Source organism: Xyrauchen texanus, chromosome 45, assembly GCF_025860055.1.
Source record: "Xyrauchen texanus isolate HMW12.3.18 chromosome 45, RBS_HiC_50CHRs, whole genome shotgun sequence".
Lineage (NCBI taxonomy): Eukaryota > Metazoa > Chordata > Actinopteri > Cypriniformes > Catostomidae > Xyrauchen > Xyrauchen texanus.
In genome coordinates this window covers 23915398-23938897 of record NC_068320.1, presented here as the reverse complement: position 1 = coordinate 23938897, position 23500 = coordinate 23915398, and the positions used below count along the sequence as shown (strand labels likewise).

Below are 23500 nucleotides of genomic sequence, written 5' to 3'. Positions count from 1 at the left end.
GTAAATGTTCCAATATAAAGTGTATAATTAATAATAATTAAATAAACAAATTTTCAGGAGAAAATTCAGATGAGCAGGAAGTCTCCATTTTTCCTCCATTTCATCTTATTTCTGTCTTTTGGAAACATTTGAGATTTTACCTCTGATGGGCACAGTCCTTCTCTATCACTATCGTGCTCTTAAACAAGAAATTTACCCCCAGGTTGTTCAAGTGTGATTGTGCATATATTTTGTGCACTACTATTCTTTTTGCATGAAAAGCATTTGCCAAATGGAAAACTGATCCTTCAAGCATATTCTGTCTTTGTTTAATAGACTGAATGAAAATTTATCATGGGTGGAGCAATGGTGGAAACCTTCCCATTCCCATGCAAACAAAGATGGATTTTTGATTGGAAATAGCAAAGGTGTAAGGTGTAATATAAACTGATCAAAGAGACTTCAAGAACACATTCTAAAGTAACCAAATATGTTCAGAAACTAGCTAACACTAGTCAGTCCATCACTAGATAGAAACTCATAGCTGTTTTTGTGGTTATTTTCTGTTTTTTTTCTGTACAGCTGGCATGTAAAACAAAATGCACTGTGGTTAGTCGCTTTGCCTGTCGCTCAAACAGTGGTTTCTTGTCTAATTGGGAGATTCCTGGTCAGAATACGTAGTAGTGAGAAACAGACCTCATGCCGTTTAGTCAAATATCTGCTAAATGCGGCTAGGAATGATATGACCCTGCTTTGTTTAGTCAGCAGAGCGAATCATTCTAGAAACCCCAAATGTTGTTTGATTGGTATTCAAAGCATTCAATTAGTCAAGTCAAGTCATTTTGACAACATGCGCCTTTCACAACATGCATCATTTCAATGCAGCTTTACAGAAAATCATGCATTAACAGAAAATTAAACTGTATATCTATAATGTCTTAGAGTCGACATTATGTAGTTTGATAAAATACGATTGTGATTTGTGTTTAAAAATAAGTAATTCAATAATAATTGTATTTATAACCCCAGTGAGCAAGCCGAAGGTGACTGTGGCAAGGAACACAAAACTACGAAAGATGTTGGTTAATGGAGAAAATAAACTTGGGAGAAACCAGACTCACTGTGGGGGCCAGTTCCCCTCTGCTAACATCATGAATATAATGCCAATATTACTTATTGTGTTAAGGGTGTATGAACTGTAATATTAATATCTAATGTCTTTGAAGTTCTGTTGTATTTTGGTACTAGTATTAGTAAAATGAAAACGCAGCTAAACAAGCATGCAGAAGCTCAACACTCCATCCTTTTATTCTCTCCCCATCTCCACCTCAACACTCCAGGTCCATAGCGACCCCTAGTGGCAAAGCATATTAACTCAGCATAACATTTAAAGCCAACACAACATTTTCCCCACTTTTAAGAACATTACCCAAAGGAAGGTATATTAACTTAGCTTACTCCTATCCTGAACAAGACAATAACCAAAGAACAACTGTTTTAAACATACCTAATTCGCCAAGGTTATCATGTGGCAAGTACCTTAAGGTCTCTTATTATATAACTCAAAAAGATGCATATTTCTTCCTATCCATCACAATTACGGACTCCAGTAAATCTCCACATACAATCACAGAAGCAGCAGAACTGTGCAGCTACGCTATTCAACATCAACATGTAACATCTGGAAAATTAACAACTTTACAGTAGAGATGTACTATTGTGATGAGTGCGCTTGTGTACAGTTCATGTGACAAAGTCTTTGTGCCAGATCGGCGGACGTCTGATTCTGGGCTGTCTTTGAGCTACCGGTGTGACAACCGGCATTGGAACCTCTGTAGGATCATTATCCGAATGGTTTTGACCCGGACATAGTGACAGGTGTATTGCATTCCACACTTTCCCATCATCAAGGATATATGTGTCCTGACCTTTTTGTCCCAGCACTGTACAAGGCGGACTGAATTTCAGCCTGCCCTTTTTCACATGTGTAGGTATCCTCACCCGCACTCTGTCACCTGGTCTTAACGCAGATGGCTTCGCTGCACGTTTGGTATCAGTGTAGGTCTTGACTTGAGACTGGCGAGCCTGAACGCGAGCTCGCACTGTAGCATCAGTACAAGCAGAGGGCCGGGTGGGTAAAATGTTTAAGGTTGTTCTCAGTTTGCGTCCAAGCAAGAGTTCACAGGGAGCAACACCAGTGGTGGCATGAGGTGTAGCGCGATAATGCAGCAAGAAGTCCCTCACAGAAGTTTTCCAGGGCTTCCCTTCCAAATTTGCAGTTTGAACGCAATCCTTCAGAACACGGTTCATGCGCTCCACAGCCCCATTCACTTGAGGAAAGTACAGAGAGGTACGGACATGTTTGATATTCCTGATTGCAAGGAAATCAGCAAAAGTAAGAGATGTAAATTGCACACCATTGTCCGTCACAATATCCACCGGGTTGCCAAACCGGCTGAACGTTGTGGCAAGAAAATCTGTGACAGTATCAGTAGTGGCATTACTAGTGAATGCTATTTCTGGCCACTTACTATAGTAGTCAACTAAAGTGAGTGCATACTTGCAATCCCAGGTCCCTAGCTCGAATGGTCCGACAATGTCCAGTCCAACCTTTTCCCACGGCGCAGAAGGAAGTGGCACGGGCTGAAGTGGAGGTGTATGCCTCTTTGCACTTTTGTCATGGGTTTGGCAAAGTTGGCACGAAGAAATTGCGGACTGGGCTGAGTGGTCCATGCCAGGCCACCAATACAAGTCACGAAGACGCTGTTTGGTCCTGATGATACTCTGGTGACCCTGATGAGCTAAATTAATTAGGGCACCCCGCAGAGATACTGGCACCACCAAGCGGTATGAGCCTCTGAAGACCAGGCTGTCTTGTGCTGCAAGTTCGTCCCTGACATGAAAGTATGACGCCAGCTCGGGTGGAAGGTTTTTCTTGGTTTTAGGCCAGCCTATAAGTATTTGCTGTTGCAATGCTGTCAGTTCAGGAAAAGCAGTGCATTCTTTGGAGAACTCCTCCAATGAAAGAGCACGGAGTTCAGCAGAGAGGAATCCCACCATATCGGGTTCCATGGTAGAAGCAGCATCCTCCCCGGCAGGCAGAGGTAGGCATGAGAGGCAGTCTGCTGTGACATTTTCAGCTCCTGGCTTGTATGACACTTAATAAGTAAAGCAAAGCAGACGTGCGGACCATCTCGCGATGCGCATTCCAGCACGCCCCATACCTTTAGTTGCCAGTAGTGTAGTTAGGGCCTGATGGTCCGTCCGAAGCGTGAATCGTCGGCCCCACAAAAATGTTCGCCACCGTTCCACAGTCCACACGCAGGCTAGAGCCTCTTTCTCCACAATGGAATATTTTCGCTCTGCTGCTGAGAGTGATCGAGAGGCAAAGGTGACGGTGCGCTCAGAACAGTCTGCATGAATCTGAGTTAACACCGCCCCAATTCCATAATCCGAAGCATCACAGGTTACCAGCGTATGCAGTGCTGGATCAAAGATTGCCAAAGCTGGGCTGTTCACAATGAGCTCCTTCACTTTCTCAAAGCTTTTCTGTGCATCCTCAGTCCAACTGAAAACACCCATGTTCTTTAAGCATGCCCGCATAGGCTCCACCTCCGAAGAGTAGTTTGGCACCAACCGTGAATACCAGGATGTCAGTCCTAAGAATGAACGTAATTTGGCTGCGTCAGTGGGAGCTGGTGCTTGCAAGATAGCCTGAATATGGCAGTCAGTGGGTAGCAGGCCTTGCGCAGTGATAGTATGTCCTAAGTAAGGAAGGCTTGTGCAGCTGAACTTGCATTTTTCCGGATTCAGTGTGAGACCTGCATGCTGTAGTGTTGTTAAAACAGCCTGCAGGTTGCGATCATGTTCGGCCGCCATGCGTCCATACACAATCACATCGTCTAGATAGTTCTGGACTCCATGAAGGTCTTTCAATATTGTCACCATCATTTTTTGAAAAGCTGCCGGCGCCGAGGCCAAGCCATATGGTACCCGACGAAATCGAAACAACCCTTCATGAGTGATGAAAGCCGTCAGATCTCGGCTGTCCTTGTGAAGCATTACTTGGAGATATGCATTGTTCAGATCGATGCTTGAAAATATTGTGGCCCCCTTTAATTCAGTGAATAAGTCCTCCATGTGTGGAAGTGGATGGATCGATTATTACTGCCCTGTTTGGCTCCCGCAAATCCACACATAAGCGAATTTCTCTGTTTTTCTTTGTTGTCACCACAATAGGTGACACCCATGGGGAAGCATCCACCCTCTCAATGATGTTTTCAGCTTGTAAACGACAAAGTTCTTTGGCAACTGCATTCCTAACCATTAAAGGAAGTCTGCGCAGCTTTTGCTGTACCGGCGGTACTGACTCTCTTACTTTCACCCGATGTACAAAGCCTTTAGCGCATCCGATGGCCTCTGTTGCAGCCGTCACTTGTCTAACCACGGCAGAAGAGGGGGGTGAGACCACTTCATTTCCAGCAATATGAATGTTTAGGCCAGACACTAAGTCCATGCCCAGTATAGGTGTGCCTGTCTCAACAACATAGATGCTAGTACTGGCCACCGCATCTCCGTAATATACGTGTGCACACAAGCATCCGAGAACAGGCAGTGCCGCCTTAGAATAAGTCACCAGTTTCACACGGGGTGTCGTAAAGAAGATGTACTGAAATTACGCTTATAAAGGTGATGAGGGAGGATGGAAACAGCAGAACCCGTGTCGACTGTGAGCTCAACCGGGACAGGGCTCGCTCCCTCAGTTCCAGTGGTCACAGTGCATTTTATTTTCTCACACAGCGGTTTCCTTTCCACTTCAAGCACCTGCACAATTTCGGGGACCTCCATTTCAGGGGCGTCAAGTGCTTGCACTTTTTTTCTGAGCGGCAAACCCTTGCAAAATGTCCCACTTTTCCGCAACTCTTACATTTAACTTTGGCAGCAGGGCAATTTGGAGCATTAGCCAAGTGTGAGATCCAGACCCACAACGAAAGCAACTGTGATTTTTTTGTGCAGTATACTGTGATCGTGTTTTACTCACATGATTTCCATGGTATTTCTGAGTTCGTTGTGGCACGCCATGCTGAACAGATTTAATCTCGTGCACTGATGCCGCATCGAGCATTTGCGCGTGCCCCACGGCAGTCTCCATTTGGCCAGCCATCAGCAGCGCATCCTTCAGTTTTAACTGTGGCTGTAGCAAGAGACGCTCCCGAATACGTGCAGAGGACACTTTTTCCACTAATTGATCTCGGATCATCTCCTCCGTATGATCGCCGAAGTCACAGTGTACACTGAGTTCACGTAAATCAACAACAAAATCCTTTACCGATTCATCCGGCCATTGGGCGCGTTGTCTGAATTTATGTCGTTCGACTACAACATTCATAGCCGGCTGGAAATGTTCTTCCAAAGCCTTGAAAGCATCGGCAACAGTCTGACCTGTATCAGGCAGCGTGTAGAAGACTTTTAACCCCTCGGCTCCCAGGCTTTGTAGTAAAACGGCGCGCTTCCTCTCCTCCGGCCACCGATCTCCTGTAGCATCGATGGAGACAAGATAGTTTTCAAACATCTTCCGCCAAGTATGAATCGGTACCGAGGGATGACCCGGGCATGGCAAGAACAAAGCAGGCGTAGGTAAACTGAGAGCTGCCATCCTCGTCGCCAAAATGTTGTATTTTGGTACTAGTATTAATAAAATGAAAACGCAGCTAAACAAGCGTGCAGAAGCTCAACACTCCATCCTTTTATTCTCTCCCCATCTCCACCTCAACACTCCAGGTCCATAGCGACCCCCTAGCGGCAAAGCATATTAACTCAGCATAACATTTAAAGCCAACACTACAAGTTCATCTTGGATTAACTGCAGAAGTTCACATTGATGCATTGTCCTTTGTTAGTTGGCTGATGAAGGGTTTTGTTGGCAATTAATTGATAGTCTATGTATTCCATTATAAGAGTGTAGTCCATCATTAGACCGAGGTGATGCAGGCAGAGATCAGTGAGGTGCAGCACAGTTCAATCGGCCGGTAATTTTGGTAAAGTCCAAGGTTCAGGCAATGGCATATGTTGTATCCCATGTCTTATGGTTGGATTTGGCATCAGTTCATCCTCTGAAGTCCATGTTTGGCTGGCACTGACTACATGTAGTCATCATCACTCAGAGACACATAGCATCCAGCCGGTTCTGGTGACTTCAGGATAGGAGTCCCGAGACAGGGAAACAAATAGAATAATATTAGCATAGATGCCATTCAATTTGTTGCAGAGTTATAGATCATGATCAGTGCTTCTGGTTTCTGGTTTCTAGTGTGAGTCACAGATTCCACATTAGGTTGGCCTCACATATGTAAATGATACATTTAAAGATAGATAAAGATATACTGTATTTGTGATAGTGACCATTAGCCTTAAACCTTATTTTAAGAATGACTTAAACTGTTGAAAATAGTGTAGTTTGAGTTCTATAACTAGAATCGTCCTGAACTCACAAAAGGGAGTGAAAGAAAAGACTGGAAAACAATATCAATAAAGAATAATTTGGCACATTGTATGTATGTATTTGATCTATTCCAAATGTTATTATTATCCTTGGTTGGTGCACACAAATAAAGTAATGTAAAGGTTATCCTGATGTCACTGCTGGAGGCTCAGTATACCAAGAGCAATAAATGTAAAACGTTGATTTCTATGGGTTTCATTAGTTAACTTAAAATTGGGTTACCAAATCTGACCTTAACATGACTTAAGGCAATAACAATATGAATTTAAACTTCCTTTCAATATCTACCTATATAACTTCACATCAAATATCGTTTTGTAAAAATTGTTGTTCATGGGAATTTCTTATGTTTATTGTATTACTCATCAGGAGATGGACAAACAGTGTGGATGAAATAATACAGAGTTTAAGGAAATCAGTGTATATTTGCCTATGTGTTCACATTATAAAGATATATGTATGGAGGTAAGCAGTAGACATTGTGAGGGGTTATAGGTTAGTGGATGGATGTTTAGGCAAAAGCTCCTTGAATACACCAACACAATAGTTTAAGTGCCATGAGGCAGAGTCCACAGCTGGGAAGTGTTATTTCAACAGGTATAAATATGAATGGCACTTCATTGTTTATGTTGAGATTACCAGTCTTCAGGTATTTTAATCTTCACTAACAATCTCAGGTGTAATAGTTTCAGTGTGCAGGTGAGTGTCTACATGCATTTTAAATATATCTTTATTGTTTTTAAGTTTTGAATAGTCATCCCTTAAACTTGGATGAGAAGTAAATGTATATGTATAACACAGTGTTTAAAAGATTTATAAAAACAACTTGTAAAAATGGCATGGAAGGAAATCGTATTTGTGTACATTGATGCAATGTTCGTAATAACAATCCTAAAGAAATAATTATCCTTACATTTTAAAAATTGACGTAATAACATATTAAACCAAGCGCATGACTAGTATTACGCATACTTTGTAAATAAATGAAATTTTGCATTTGTACATTAATTGGCAGTTATATAGTACATTAAGTTTGACCTCCTGCAGCTGAGTTTAGTTCTGAGTTTTCTACTTCTTTACCTTTTCTTGCCCCTGTTGCCTCCTCTGACATTACAATAACTGAATACATTCATTGAATTTTTTTTTTTTATATGTTAGTAAAATTATTCAGTATGTTAGAAGAATCAACAGTTTCTTTCCCAAACAAATTCATTTGTTTTTTCCATTCGGTTTTCTAGGAACATGCTGTATTCCATGTGGCTTGCTCTGCTTTTGACTAAGACACAAGACAAATACGGAATGCACAAAATGCTTATTTTGTACCTGGTGAGTGACAAACACATTTATAAAGTTCAGTGCACTGGGAACACTGACCCCTGTGGCCATGAATGTTGTTGGAGTCACATACGGGTAAAGCTTGCTAATGCTGTGTGACAGGTTTTAGTCACTTTTTCATGATGAAAAACTATGTAATTATAGTGGGATATATTTTTGTTCATTGTTCATGCCCAAAAGGGTTTTCCAGCGGGGAGGATCACCAAATTAGTTCGCGCAGCCTTAAAACCCAGGGCACACCCGGGCAGTCAAGGGTCCCTGGGCACTGGCCCCATTGGCCCGATCGGTTATCCGTCCCTACCTAATAGATATAATTTTAATATGTTTTTTAAAATTACTATTCAAACATTCAAAAATTACAAATAGGCTTTTAAAAATGAACATGTTATAGACAAAAGAACCTGGGCAGCACCAAGAAGAAAAACAAGACAAAGTTAAATCTTCAAAGAAGACTCTTAATAGATGGCATAAAGAAAAGTGGATGGTTTTTAAAGAACCTACACTTATGTATATAATGTTTACCTAAGATCACAATAGTATTGACCACAAATTCAACTTTAGGGTCCTCTATAGAAAGAAAACACATTTTATAATTGTGTAGTCCACGTCAGGTATGGTATGTTTCAATAATATCCCAATGATTCCAATGATTCTATATCTTTTTCACAAAATGTACACTCATTACAGTCCTTATTAAATCATTACATGGTGTCATTGATCATTTTGAAATGAATGTTATATTTTTCTTTGGTAAAAATAGGAAAAGTAAGATATTTTGTTCTAATTCACAATACCTTCTCTTTCGTAAACTCCAAAATAATATTCCTCTTTCTAAATTTAAATAGAAAACACTCTTTACTCTACAACGCTCTTAGCACTTTGTCATTACAAAACAGTTTCTCTCTACAAAACAGATACCAGAAATATTTAAATTGACCAATCTTGGTATCACCGGTGAGTAAAGCAAAATGCCTTTAATCAGCTGTACCATACCAAGAGGAAAAACTCTTACCAAAGAGATGTCCTTTAAATACAGATTACATTGTACGTTTTGCAGAAGTCTTGTATGACAGGAAGTTCCCTACTCCAGCCATTAAATGTACAATAGACCAGATTTTCTATTAATCAAAATAAATCTATTATTCCATTCAACAAATCGAGGATGAAAATAAACCCAACATCATCCATTTGATTTCTGTAATCTAATACACCAAAATGTGTCTAATATTGTGAATCAACCTTCCTCTTATAAAGCCAGACTGTGTTTCACGTATTACTTGACTTAACTTATCTTTTAGCCTATAAGCAATAGCAGATGTAAATATTTTATAGTCCACATTAAGAAGTGTAATTGGTCTTAAATGATCAATTAACCTTTTATCTTTACCTGACTTTGGAATAAGAATGATCAATCCTTGTTTCATTGTTGGTAGCATATAACCATTCTCAATACACTGATGTAATGCATGAAACATTAAATAGGTGTGGTGGTGGCGTAGTGGGCTAAAGCACATAACTGGTAATCAGAAGGTTGCTGGTTCAACCCCCACAGTCACCATCATTGTGTCCTTGAGCAAGGCACTTAACTTCAGGTTGCTCCGGGGGGATTGTCCCTGTAATAAAATGCACTGTAAGTCGCTTTGGATAAAAAAGCGTCTGCCAAATGCGTAAATGTAAACAGCATGTCCTTTATATCTTCCCAAAAACATTTATACAAATTTGTTTTCAATCCATCCTGACTAGGAGATTTCCCTAAAGGCATACCTTTGATAGCATAATCAATTCCTCTATCCTCATATCAGAGTCACAAATATCTTTAAAATATTTATTTGCCTGTGGGATAAATTATTTCATCAGAATAATTTGAAGAGTTTGTATTTTTATAAAATCTATACATTTCCTGAGATATCTCTGTGACAGCACTAGACTGTGTAAACAGCAAACAAACATTTGACACGTATTCTTTTATCAGCCAATCAGAAGACTTTGTTGTGCTTTCTGCCTGTCAATCGTTGTCACGTTGTCACAGTGTAGTAGTTCAAACAGATCATTCAAATTTAACGTCAAATTCATAACAGTTGTCAGCTGAGGGCGCTGTTTTGCTAGTGGTGAGAAGGGGTTGGAGAAGGTGACGGTCCACCTCTCCACTGTGAAGTAATTTCAGTATGCTTTTTAATATCACAACATTCCATGCAGAAGGTGTATTACATGAAAAATAAATGCACAATGTACTAGAAGAAAAGCTACAATGTGCTGTATTAGAACACTAACATTAGCCCAATTCTAAATTAAACAATTGTCATAGTCTAATTTTGAAACATATCGGCAGCATTCTCTGCAAGATGCATAATAATAATAAAAACACTTTAAATTAAATATAAATCACCAAACGAAAAAAATAAATATATAAATTACCAGAACAAAAACAAAACATTAAATTAAATCAAATTAATTAATTACCAAAAATGTTTAGACCTATGTATTATTGCCTAATTATTGCCAATCATTTTCTATTATTGCCCTTCTTTTAATTAACCTTGCCCTATAATTCTGTGAACGAAAGTTTTAGAACTATAAGTTCAAAACGATATGTCTAATGCAGAGATCAGTTTTAGAGATTCTAGCGTTTGAATGTTTAAAGATTTTAAATCTTCCTCTATTCGTTTGCTGATCTCTTCATCTGCAAATGTATAACGCATAATGTAGCCTATACTAACATAAATTGAGATGGCAATCGATTAAGTTACGCATTATTAACATGTACAACAATACAATATTAGCATTCTATTTAATGCGGGACATAATATCCTACAGTTAAGATTGAGATGCATTCGATTAGAATGTTGATATGATTATATATATATATATATATATCTGCTGATAAGGTGTTTTGGAGAGAGAGGGGGTGTGTCTAATTCAAGGGGTTCCAGAACGTCTAAAATCGCTTACAGCAACTTTAACTCCAACCAATGCAAAGTTAAAGAAGGGAAAGTTCAGATTAATGTCTCTCACATTAAAATGCATTATGTAAAATTAAAATGTAATGTGCAGGACTCTGTACATCAATGATTATTTGGACAGTTTGCAATCAGCATCATAGCATATGTAAATACATTAATATGGTACTAAACTCAGCAAAACAGAAACGTCCTCTCAATTTCAACTGCTTTTCTTTTCAGATAAATTAACATGTGTAAATATTCGTATGAACATAAAAAGATTCAACAACTAAGACATAAACTGAACAGCTTCACATACATGTGACTAACAGAAATTGAATAATGTGTCCCTGAACAACGTGGGGGTCAAAATCAAAAGTAACAGTCAGTAATCTGATGTGGCCACCAGCTGCATTAAGTTCTGCAGTGCATCTCCTCTTCATGGACTGCACCAAATATGCCAGTTCTTGCTGTGTGATTTTACCACACACTTCCACCAAGGCACTTGCAAGTTCCTGGACCTTACTGGGGGGAATGGCCCTAGCCCTCACCCTCCGATCCAACAGGTCCCAGATGTGCTCAATGGGATTGAGATCCGGGCTCTTCGCTGGCATGAACACAAGCTCAGTCCGATGATGCTGTGACACACCGCTCCAGACCATGAACGACACTCCACTTCCAAATCAATCCTGCTCCAGAGTACAGGCCTCTTTGTAATGCTCATTCCTTTGAAGATAAACGTGAGTCCGACCATGACCCCTGGTGAGACAAAACTGCGACTCTTCAGTGGAGAGTACTTTTTGGCAGTCATGTCTGGTTCAGCGAATGTGGGTTTGTGCCCATAGGCGACGATGTTGCTGGAGATGTCTGGTAAGGTACTGCCTTACAACAGGCCCACAAGCCCTCAGTCCAACCTCTCTCAGCCTATTGCAGACAGTCTGAGCACTGATGGAGGGATTGTGTGTTCCTGGTGTAACAGTTGTTGTGGCCATCCTGTACCTGTCCTGCAGGTGTGATATTCAGATGTACTGATCCTGTGCAGGTGTTGTTACACATGTTATACCACTGCGAGGATGATCAGCTGTCCTTCCTGTCTCCTTCAAGTGCTGTCTTGGGTGTCTCACAGTACGGACATTGCAATTTATTGCCCTGGTCACATCTGCAGTATTCATGCCTCCATGCAGCATGCCTAAGGCACATTCACGCAGATGAGCAGGGACCCTGGGCATCTTTCTTTTGGTGTTTTCCAGAGTCAGTAGAAAGGTCTCTTTAGTGTCCTAAGTTTTTAATAACTGTGACCTTATCTGTCTACCGTCTGTAAGCTGTTAATGTCTTAATGGCCATTCCACAGGTGCATGTTCATGAATTGTTTATGGTTCATTGAACAAGCATGGAAAACATTGTTTAAAACCTTTACAATAAAGATCTGTAAAGTTATTTGGATTAATTATTTTACAAAATTAGCTTTAAAATCTTTCACATTGTTCGTGCATATCGCCACCTACTGGGCTGTTGTGCAGATATGATTTATTTATTATTTTCCTTTCCTTACCTTTATCTCTTCCTCCCCTATGTGAAGCCTTTGTGAAGGCTGACCCCATCAGGAAGATCCTTCTAGAAAGGGTGAGAGTATCAGCAGGAGTTCCTGTTCCAAATCTCATTTGGTTTCATATGTAATATTTCAAGTGATCTCTCCAGCACATTCACACCTCATGTTCAAAATGCTGTCATTGTTAACTTCTGAATTACTCGAGAGAGACAGAGCTTGTCCATGAGAGATTAAAACTGCACAAGAGGACATTTTGAGAGGTTTGTGTATGGATGGTGTATGGATACCACCTAAATTAGTCTACATGTTAAAATGTGTTATATAATTTATGGTGGCTTGTATTGATGCTTTGGGAGGAATATTTGTTGTAATAAAGTGGCAGTGGTATTGGGGAGCGGATGTTCACATTCAAGAGCATTTTATTAGGCAAACATTTACAGGCTAAATAACCGTGCATATACTGGATAGAGTGAGTCACCAGTAAGTTTGTTCAATTTTCTCACAACAAAAAGACTTTGCATTTTAAATCATGTATCTGCATAAAATTCAAAGTACATTTTGTTAACTTTTAAGAGTAGCTTATATACTGTAGACGGCCCTCAAGCTTACAGACCATGCGGACAAGCCACAAAACTCTAATTTTGTTTTCAGTTGACTGTATGTTTATTTAAATCTCACAGATGAAGAAGGAGCTACAAATAGCTGGGAACTTCACTCTCAGCTCGAGAAGTCAATCCAATGGAACATATTCCACATAAAAGAAAAACTGCACCCTGACATGTTTGTGATTTTGCAGGTCTAATTTGATACTGTAGTGATGTTCTCTAGAGAAGACAACAAGCCATTTCTATAGACCAACCTACTGTAAAAAAATATTTAGCATAAGTTTATTATACAGTATATATCTAATAATTATCTAATGGGACTATTTAAATTAAATGGAGGCAACATACAGTATTTAAATGTGGTAATGAGGTAAGCCTAGGACAGCCATAGGCAAATACCATTTTTGCATGTTCTTTGCCACACTAGCAGCAAAGCGTAGAATTACAGCACTCAATACCTGTCACACTTTTTACATAATAATACAAATATTATTTAAGGTTGGTTTATTTTGAAAGACAGTTTCTGTATAGCAATATACCTTAAAGTCTTGGCTACAAAATAAATAAATACAAAATTAAACAATTCCCCTGTTATTGCTCAGGCAAAAACATTTTGCCTTTGTGACAGCCTGCCCCCATAGAAGGGCATGTTCTCACTTTTTATGGGGAAAGTTGTCACAATGGAATCTACCATTAAACTGCCTAGGCTTTTATGAAAGCAATGAAACAAAACAAACCACAAGATAGCAAATATGTAAAAGTTAAAATAAAAAAAATATAAAACCATTATTTTAGCCAACAAATATTGTAAATATAAGCCTTTTCATTTAAATCTACTTTAATTATATAGGCGACCCTTTCCTTAAATGTATGCAAGAGTGGTTTCATTGTTTTTACTCTTTTACCCAAGCGCAAATGCAAACATATGATGATGTTGGAATTTTAGTGTGTTATTTTAGTGTTACTTAAATTTAGAGTGTTTGAACTAGACGTTTAACGCCATCATACAAAAACAATGCAAGAGAAAACAACTTTATTTCACACATACATCATACGTACATATCTATATTTAAACTGATATTAAACATATCATTTGGCATACTCAAAAACCTGCAACATTTAATATGCCAAAACTATATGATTTGGTGAATTTACAACATGCATGTCTTCTTAAATTGCAACAGTGTCATACTGTATAGCCTATTACTTGCCAGTACTCATTCACAACTGTCTTGTAACCACTCCAGTGGTAAATTAAGCATCCTGAGCCTTAACTCTGTTTTAATGCATTTGATTTATTCAAACTTTGTGTAGCACTGAGTTTGTCAATTTCCCAGGACTTCCTGTGAAGTTAGATATCAGTGTACACTTACATATTTGGAATTTAAATCCAATAACTAATGGCCTGACATGATGATGGATTAGTGGTTAAATATACTGAAGGCTAAATGCAAAGTTACTTATTTAGTAAAGCAAATCAACTGAGAAATCCAATATTTAGTTTGAATAATAATCAAAGCAGCACAAAACACAGGACAGAGGCTCCACAGCCTTTCAGCTTGGCTTAACTTTAATTAACAAAGACACAAATAAATAATATATAATGCTTTCAATGCTGTATTCAACTTGGAATATATCTAATAAATTAACCTAATCATATAAAACATTTTCATGAAATGTAGTTCAAGTTTCAAGTTTTATTAGTCACATATACAGTATAACCATACACAGTACGACATGTAGTGAAAGTCTTGGTACGAATTTTCTTTCCCCAAATTATGATAAAAAAAATAAATAAAAAAAATTAAATATATATATTTATATATATATATATATAGAGAGAGAGAGAGAGAGAGAGAGAGAGAGATAGAAAGATAAGGAGAAAAAATAGAAGTTAAAAAAAATTATATTACAATTAAAATTTATAATATTATAATATAATATAGTGTGTGGTGTTGAATAGTGAATCTAATCCTGGTGTTGTCCTTGATTCAGGACACGGATGGGGAAAGAAGCTCCTTCTCAAGCTCTGTTTTGGCCATCAGGGAGCGGAAGTGTTTCCCTGACCTCAACAAAGAGAAGAGTCCATTATTAGGATGGCTGAGATCTTTCATGATCTTCCTGGCTTTTTTTTTGAGACATGTCTGCCCACCCATACTGCTTGTGGTCAGTCAGGAGGTTGGAGATCCACTGATTCAAAGATGGACTAAATCCTAGGTCCTCCAACTTGGTGGTGAGTTTAGAGGGAATTATAGTATTAAAAGCTGAACTGTAATCAACAAACTGCATTTTAACATAATTTCCCTTCCTCTTGTCCAGATGATCTAGGACATTGTGGAGGAGATGTGTGATGGCAATGTCCATTGAGCGATTTGGGCGGTAAGGGAACTGTAAGGGATTCAGGGTATCAGGTAGTGACGAGGTGATGAAGTCTCTGACCAGTATCAGTTTAATATAATTAACTAATGATATTTAGAATGTAATAGTGTTTTTTAATAATATTGATAAAAGTCATTGTAAAGTGTTACTAATAAAAGTATTATTGAACTGATAATCCAAAATCAAAATATATTTCATGTTTTATGTACTAAAGATAATTCATTTAAAATATTATTTGCCTTCTCAACATATTATGAACACCAAAATCATATTTTTAAAATTTTAAAATTATTTAAGTTTAAATGTCCCTTGGATACATTGGCTATATTTCACAGGGATCCAAATACGTTTGAGCATTCAAGCCACCGGAAAAATCAGATGAAGCAGAGATATACCAACAGAAATTCCCTGGATAATGTTTTATCCGGGTTTTGCTTAATAATACATATACTTGGGCATATAAGGGCACATGATGACATGAAGTACATCAATAGAGCCACTTTCAGAAGCAATGATCAAATACATGTATAGACAGTGCTCAGCGTCACCCATATATCAGGGTAACACATGTGAAACTGACATAATGCAATAAACATTAACTAAACAACATAAAATATAACAAAGAACACCCCAATGTATGTAACTGATATTCAAAATAAGATGAAACACAAGTATTCCCATAAAATATAAGGAAATGTGATGGGTCACGCAAGGAATTCTGGGAACTCCCGATTATTTTTATTTTTTTTAACTGTAATGTTTTTTAAAAAGTACATGTACTCTCTTGTTAAACATAATAGAAATGTTTTACTGTTAATTACCCACCTATTTATCAGACAGATAAATGACCCATTATGCTTAGCGCATTCTTCCAATGCGGATGCAACTGACTTCCGCTTCGCAACTTATTCCCATTTCCAAACACTATAATATCACTAACAACCAGTAGCGGTTCTAGCATGTTTGGTGCCCTAGGCGAGAACAAGTTATTGTTTACTTAACGTAAATCACTTTCTCACTAATGTCTGCGTATGGACATTAGGTTTCGACGGCAATCCCAAATAGAACACAATCACACACGTGCGTGGTAAAGTTACTGGACTCTAGCGGTCGCTGCTCGTGCCCTGTATGTGTGCCGCTGCGTTCACACTGCAAGTTACTTTGTCGCTGCATGTCATCAGTGGCTGGTATCAGTGGCTGGCAGTTAGTTGTGTGTATAGAGAGTCTAAACACACATTATTAAAATATTTGGATCACGTGAGCTCTACCATCTTCTCTCGTGTTGTCTGTCGCTCCCGAAATTCGCTCTTCATTTACTTAAAGTTAATCATTTCTCGCTGGACACGCCCACATTCGGTCGCTTGTGTTGCCGGAAGTCGCCAGCTCTCTTGTTCTCGCCTAGGGCGCCAAACATGCTAGAACCGCTACTGGTTGTTAGTGATAGTGTTTGGTAATGGGAATAAGTTGCGAAGCGGAAGTCAGTTGCATCCGCATTGGAAGAATGCGCAAAGCATAATGGGTAATTTCGCTGCCTGTGAAATACGTGGATAATTAACAGTAAAAATGTATATTATATTTAACAAGAGAGTACATGTACTTTTTACAGTAAATAATTTTCAAAATTACAGTAAAAAAATAATAATCTGGCGTTCCCAAAATTTCCTACGTGACCCATCACATTTCATTATATTTTATGGGAATAATTATGTTTCTTCTTATTTTAAATATCAACAGGGCTGGACTGGTAATCTGGCATACCGGGCATTTTTCCGGGTGGGCCGACGCACTTTGGGGCCGATCAGGGGCAGACTGGCCATCGGGAGAACCGAGCGTGCCGGTGGGTCGGCCGCGAAACCGGCTGAATGTCTAAAATGATAAGCTAAAATGAGCCGCTGCGTTATGCAGAACGGACCACAAAACGGCGCTGTGATATGAAAAAAAGGACATATCCTTTTCTGGAACCCCCTCCCGTAACTATTGCGCCAGTTGCTATGTAAAATCCCCGGCCGATTTGTCTTCCCAGTCCAGCCCTGAATATCAGTTACATACATTGGGGGTGTTCTGTTATATTTTATGTTGTTTAGTTAATGTTTATTGCATTATGTCAGTTTCACATGTGTTACCCTGATATGTGGCTGACACTGAGCACTGTCTCTACATGTATTTGGTCATTGCTTCTGAAAGTCATCATGTGCCCTTTTGTAATTTCTATGGTGAGTAATAATACATTATAAAATGAAAAGCAAATTTTTACAATTTCAGAAGGTTAATATATCAATTTTATTATGTATTTATATAAACAAAAGTAATGCATTGAAGAATATACAGGCATCAAAATTACATCCAGTAAAGCCTGAAACATGTTTACAATAGTTTTAAATTGTAAAATGTACAGGTTGTTCTTGAAAAATGTATTACAATTTTACAGCATTTTCTACATAATTATTCTGGCAACAACAGCTGCTTTTTATTTTATTTTATTATCATTTTTATTACAGTGTGTCCATAAGGAGAGAGTTACAAAGAAATGTGTGTACCCTACAATATTTGCTTCACAACAAGCAATGTGATTAATGTATAAACCTGTGAATGTACACTCAACCTAAAGGATTATTAGGAACACCTGTTCAATTTCTCATTAATGCAATTATTTAATCAACCAATCACATGGCAGTTGCTTCAATGCATTTAGGGGTGTGGTCCTGGTCAAGACAATCTCCTGAACTCCAAACTGAATGTCAGAATGGGAAAGAAAGGTGATTTAAGCAATTTTGAGCGTGGCATGGTTGTTGGTGCCAGACGGGCCAGTCTGAGTATTTCACAATCTGCTCAGTTACTGGGATTTTCACGCACAACCATTTCTAGGGTTTACAAAGAATGGTGTGAAAAGGGAAAAACATCCAGTATGCGGCAGTCCTGTGGGTGAAAATGCCTTGTTGATGCTAGAGGTCAGAGGAGAATGGGCCGACTGATTCAAGCTGATAGAAGAGCAACTTTGACTGAAATAACCACTTCTTTACAACCGAGGTATGCTGCAAAGCATTTGTGAAGCCACAACACGCACAACCTTAAGGCGGATGGGCTACAACAGCAGAAGACCCCACCGGGTACCACTCGTCTCCACTACAAATAGGAAAAAGAGGCTACAATTTGCAAGAGCTCACCAAAATTAGACAGTTGAAGACTGGAAAAATGTTGCCTGGTCTGATGAGTCTCGATTTCTGTTGAGACAGAATTTGGCGTAAACAGAATGAGAACATGGATCCATCATGCATTGTTACCACTGTGCAGGCTGGTGGCGGTGGTGTAATGGTGTGGGGGATGTTTTCTTGGCACACTTTAGGCCCCTTAGTGCCAATTGGGCATCGTTTAAATGCCGCGGCCTACCTGAGCATTGTTTCTGACCATGTCCATCCCTTTATGGCCACCATGTACCCATCCTCTGATGGCTACTTCCAGCAGGATAATGCACCATGTCACAAAGCTCGAATCATTTCAAATTGGTTTCTTGAACATGACAATGAGTTCACTGTACTAAAATGGCCCCCACAGTCACCAGATCTCAGCCCAATAGAGCATCTTTGGGATGTGGTGGAACGGGAGCTTCGTGCCCTGGATGTGCATCCCACAAATCTCCATCAACTGCAAGATGCTATCCTATCAATATGGGCCAACATTTCTAAAGAATGCTTTCAGCACCTTGTTGAATCAATGCCACGTAGAATTAAGGCAGTTCTGAAGGCGAAAGGGGGTCAAACACAGTATTAGTATGGTGTTCCTAATAATCCTTTAGGTGAGTGTATATGTACTGACTCAATGATCCATCTTATATGTCTCCAAGAGTAGAAATAGTAATAATAATCATTATGGAATGGAATCACTTTGTAACTAACATCTTTTAAAACTATAATTCTATGATTACAGTTTTTTGTATTGTGTATTATTGGTTCTGGCTGTAATGCTCTTTAAGGATGGAGTTGTTGTGGGTTCAACCAGTGGATTGGGCCATGGCTAAGCAATTTCATATTTTAACCACTTTAAAACATCAGTCTTAACTCTGTCTAGGAGTAGGAGGCAACCTCAACAAGGGAGTGACATTTAGAGTGTACTTGCAATTTGTAGGGTTAGAACATCAAAAGTGAATAGGTTGGATAGAGAGCAGGTGAGTGTCAAAATTGTACTTGTTTATTGTGTCCTTAACTATCTGTGCACCTGATACAAGTTTTGCAGTTTCTATACATGTCTGTATTTATTCTTTAAATGTCAAGATGAATGTCTGATTAATATCACCTTTTGTTAAGGTGATTTGTAGATTTCTTTAGATTTCTCATTTCTGACAATTGTTTGAATTCCCCAGATAATTCCAGTGTTCATATGTTTATTGTCTGTTCAACAATGCTGTTTTCCATGTGGCTCATTCCACTTCTGAGTAAGTGAAAAAAAAAATACATAATTTTTTTCTAAAAACATAGTATACTAGTGGTTTTCTTTTTGACACTTTGTGGTATTCTTCTATAACATGAAGTTCTAGACAATACCATTTCAACTAATGCCAATTCGGTAAAACTGGTGGATGGCTTCAACTCTTGTTCTGGGCGAGTGGAGGTTTTCCATGATGGTGAGTGGGGAACAGTGTGTGATGACAGCTGGGATTGGAATGAGGCAGCAGTTGTATGTCGAGAGATGGACTGTGGAGATGTTATAGAGGCAAAAACTGGTGCATATTTTGGCCAGGGGACAGGGCGAGTATGGTTAAGTGGTTTACAGTGTTACAGCAGTGAATCTTCACTGAGAAGCTGCAAGTCAAGTGGATGGGGACAAAACAGCTGTGGACATCAGAAGGATGCTGGAGTCGCCTGTCAGTGTGAGTACAACACCTTTTACACACAATGTTCCGGGTGATTTACAGCTTAATTTTAATCAAAAATGTTTACACATTGAACTTTCAAATATGTTTATAGTAATACACTTATACGGCACATACATAAATTCTTCAGTACACATTTGTGTTAATTGAACTGTAAAGCTGTCTAAATGTTTATTTTGAGACAGGAATATTTTTCTAGTTTTTATATTTGTGGTTATTCCAGAGGGTGGAATATGTTTTATGCTTCAGAGGCTGAGAAGGCCATATTCAAATGGTGATGAGTTGAAATTATTTTCAGTGGTAATTAACAACATGCCACAAAATCTCTCCTTAAAATGGGGCTGTAAAGAGCCCTGATTATTGCTTTTAGAACATAATTCACATGCTTATTTCAAGTTTTGAACAGGGTAAGCTTAACATCTCATTAAAACTGCTCTCATGTGCATATTAGCCAAAACTAAGCTGGTGGATGGCTTCAACACTTGTTCTGGGAGAGTGGAGGTTTACCATTCATGGTGGTGGGGAACAGTGTGTGACAATGGCTGGGATGTATCAGATGCTGCAGTGGTGTGTAGAGAGATGGGCTGTGGAGATGTTATAGAGGCAAAGACTGGTGCTTATTTTGGAAAAGGTTCAGGATCAATATGGATGGCTGATGTAAACTGTGTTGGAAATGAGTCAACACTGAGTGCCTGTGAATCTCGTAAATGGGGAGTGACTGACTGTGACCATTCAAAGGATGCTGGAGTCATCTGTCAGCGTAAGTTAATGATATTTAACTTTAAGAGACAAGCTTCAAATGTTTTCTTTTGCAATTATATGGATGTACTGTGGGACTATGCATTGATAGGTCAGATTGTTCAGAACTGCTCCTAAAGTTTCTTTTTTAATTTGTGTTGCCTTTAGCAACCGTCAGGTTAGTGGATGGCAGTAACTCTTGTTCTGGGCGAGTGGAGGTTTTCTATGCTGGTGAGTGGGGAACAGTGTGTGATGACAGCTGGGATTGGAATGAGGCAGCAGTTTCATGTAGAGAGATGGGCTGTGGAGATGTTATAGAGGCAAAAACTGGTGCATATTTTGGCCAGGGGACAGGTCGAGTATGGTTAAGTGGTTTACAGTGTTACAGCAGTGAATCTTCACTGAGAAGCTGTAAGTCAATTGGATGGGGACAAAACAGCTGTGAACATCAGAAGGATGCTGGAGTCGCCTGTCAGCGTGAGTACAAAACCTTTTTCTCAAATGTTCTGGGTGATTTGCAGCTTAATTTCTATGCATTTGTGGCATTCCATTGACTACCTCAGAAAAGTATTTCTACTTCCCTCAATTTGTGAAAAAGACATGTTAACAAGTTAAATGTTCAAATACATTTATAGTAATACACTTATATTGCAGACAAGCGGGATGAAGGGTTTAAAGGCACCTATTATTCCCCTTTTCACAAAATGTAATTTAAATCTTTGGTCTCCCCAGAATGTGTCTGTGAAGATTTAGCTCAAAATACCCTACAGATAATTTATTATACCATGTTGAAAATGCCAATTTTTGGGTGGGAATAAAAATGAGCTGTTTGTGTGTGTGTGTGTCTTTAAATGCAAATCAGCTGGTGCTCCCTGCCCCATATCCAGAATAGGGCGGAGTTTTGACATCTCTGCTTTGGACAACTAGACATCATAAGCAATGATAACTCCATCAGAAATAACAACTTTGAGAATGAACCAGAAAGTTTCCAAATGGTTATTTCAGCAGTTTTGCAATGATGGATGAGAAACACACACACACACACACACACACACACACACACACACACACACACACACACACACACGCACACGCACACGCACACGCATGTTGGTCTACCTATCATTATGAGGACTTTCCATAGACATAATGACTTTTATACTGTACAAACTATAGATTATATCCTCTAAACCTAACACAACCCCTAAACCTAATCATCACAGAAAACTTTCTGCATTTTTACATTTTCAATAAAACATTGTTTAGTATGATTTTTAAGCGATTTGAATTATGGGGATACTAGAAATGTCCTCATAAATCACATTTATAGCATAATACCCTTGTAATTACTAATTTGTAACTTACAAAATTGTCCTCGTAAATCACAAAAACACACACACACACACACACACACACACACACACACACACACACACACACACACACACACACACACAAATACTGTTACAATGTTCGCTATGCGCTATAACGAAACAACACACACAAACAAACCCGTCGGCAGTGTCCGTCAACAGTCGTGGGTGGGGCCTGTACAAAGTGACATCACTTTGTACAGAATCTGCGAACGGCTTGTTCTGAGACAGTGCTTATGATTAATGGGATTAAAAAAGGACAGGGTGGATTTTTATCATTATAGGGTGGTTGTGTACACACACTGTCAACACACATTTATGTTCAAACTCCATGTAAAAGTGAATTTTGCATAATAGGTCACCTTTAAAGTAGAAAAGTGATGCTTGTATTTTTGTTAAAGAACATACATTAATTTTTCCATACGAAATATTTGATAATTGAGCTGTGAAGCTGTCGAAATGTATATTTAGAAGGTGCTGTGGCACCTATTGTTTTCGTTAGTATTATTATTATTATTATTCATCCTCAATGGGAATCTATGGCAGCCCATAGAACCATTTGTAGGGAAATTATGAAATTTGACACATGACAAACTCCATAGTGCCACCACCAGTTCAGTTTTCTTTTGAGTGTATCTTTTGAACTGTTTCTCCTAGAAAAAAAAATATTTTTTTGTCCGATTACTCTCCTTAATTTTCTAAATGAACCCCATACATTATAACTGCACCCATTACAATAGCTGCCATCTTGGATAATGATGTTTACAGTTTAAAAGTTTCATGTCCTTCAAACTTTGTCCGATTTGCCCAAACAATGGCAAAAAAGAATCTCTAGACCAAACCGCACAGAAATGATAGTAAATAATTTTGATGTTTGCTTTTGTTTAAAAGTTACAGCATCACAAATTTAATGAGGTCGATGTGAAAACTGATTTGAGGCTGTATTTTGCAACCCTTTGTCCTATCGAAACAAAACTTGGAATGCTTCATGAGTACCATGGCCTGAGGGCACATACAAAGTTTTGTAACAGTGCCACCTGCGGGCCAAAATATGTCTCTTGCCTCAGGAAATATCTTTGCCACACAATGGGCTTGCCAACTGAGTGTATCAGTGTGTTAAAGCCCTGATTTGTAGTTTGAAAGGTTGTGTGTTCAATTCCCAGATGGATCAGTGTTAGAGTTGATGGTATATTTTACTGGAGCTCTTTGTATTTTGTTTACTGAATAGATGGTA

The 23500-nt window shown here is 38.8% G+C and overlaps 1 protein-coding gene across 1 annotated transcript; it reads left to right on the top strand.

Annotated features, from left to right (window-relative positions):
* Positions 1-11606: 11606 nt before the first annotated feature.
* Positions 11607-21447, top strand: LOC127637516 (soluble scavenger receptor cysteine-rich domain-containing protein SSC5D-like). The gene is made up of 4 exons (XM_052118604.1): positions 11607-11625; positions 19814-19906; positions 20607-20915; positions 21062-21447. The coding sequence occupies exons 1-4, from the start codon at positions 11607-11609 to the stop codon at positions 21445-21447; spliced, it is 807 nt and encodes a 268-aa protein (XP_051974564.1).
* The last annotated feature ends 2053 nt before the right edge of the window (positions 21448-23500 follow it).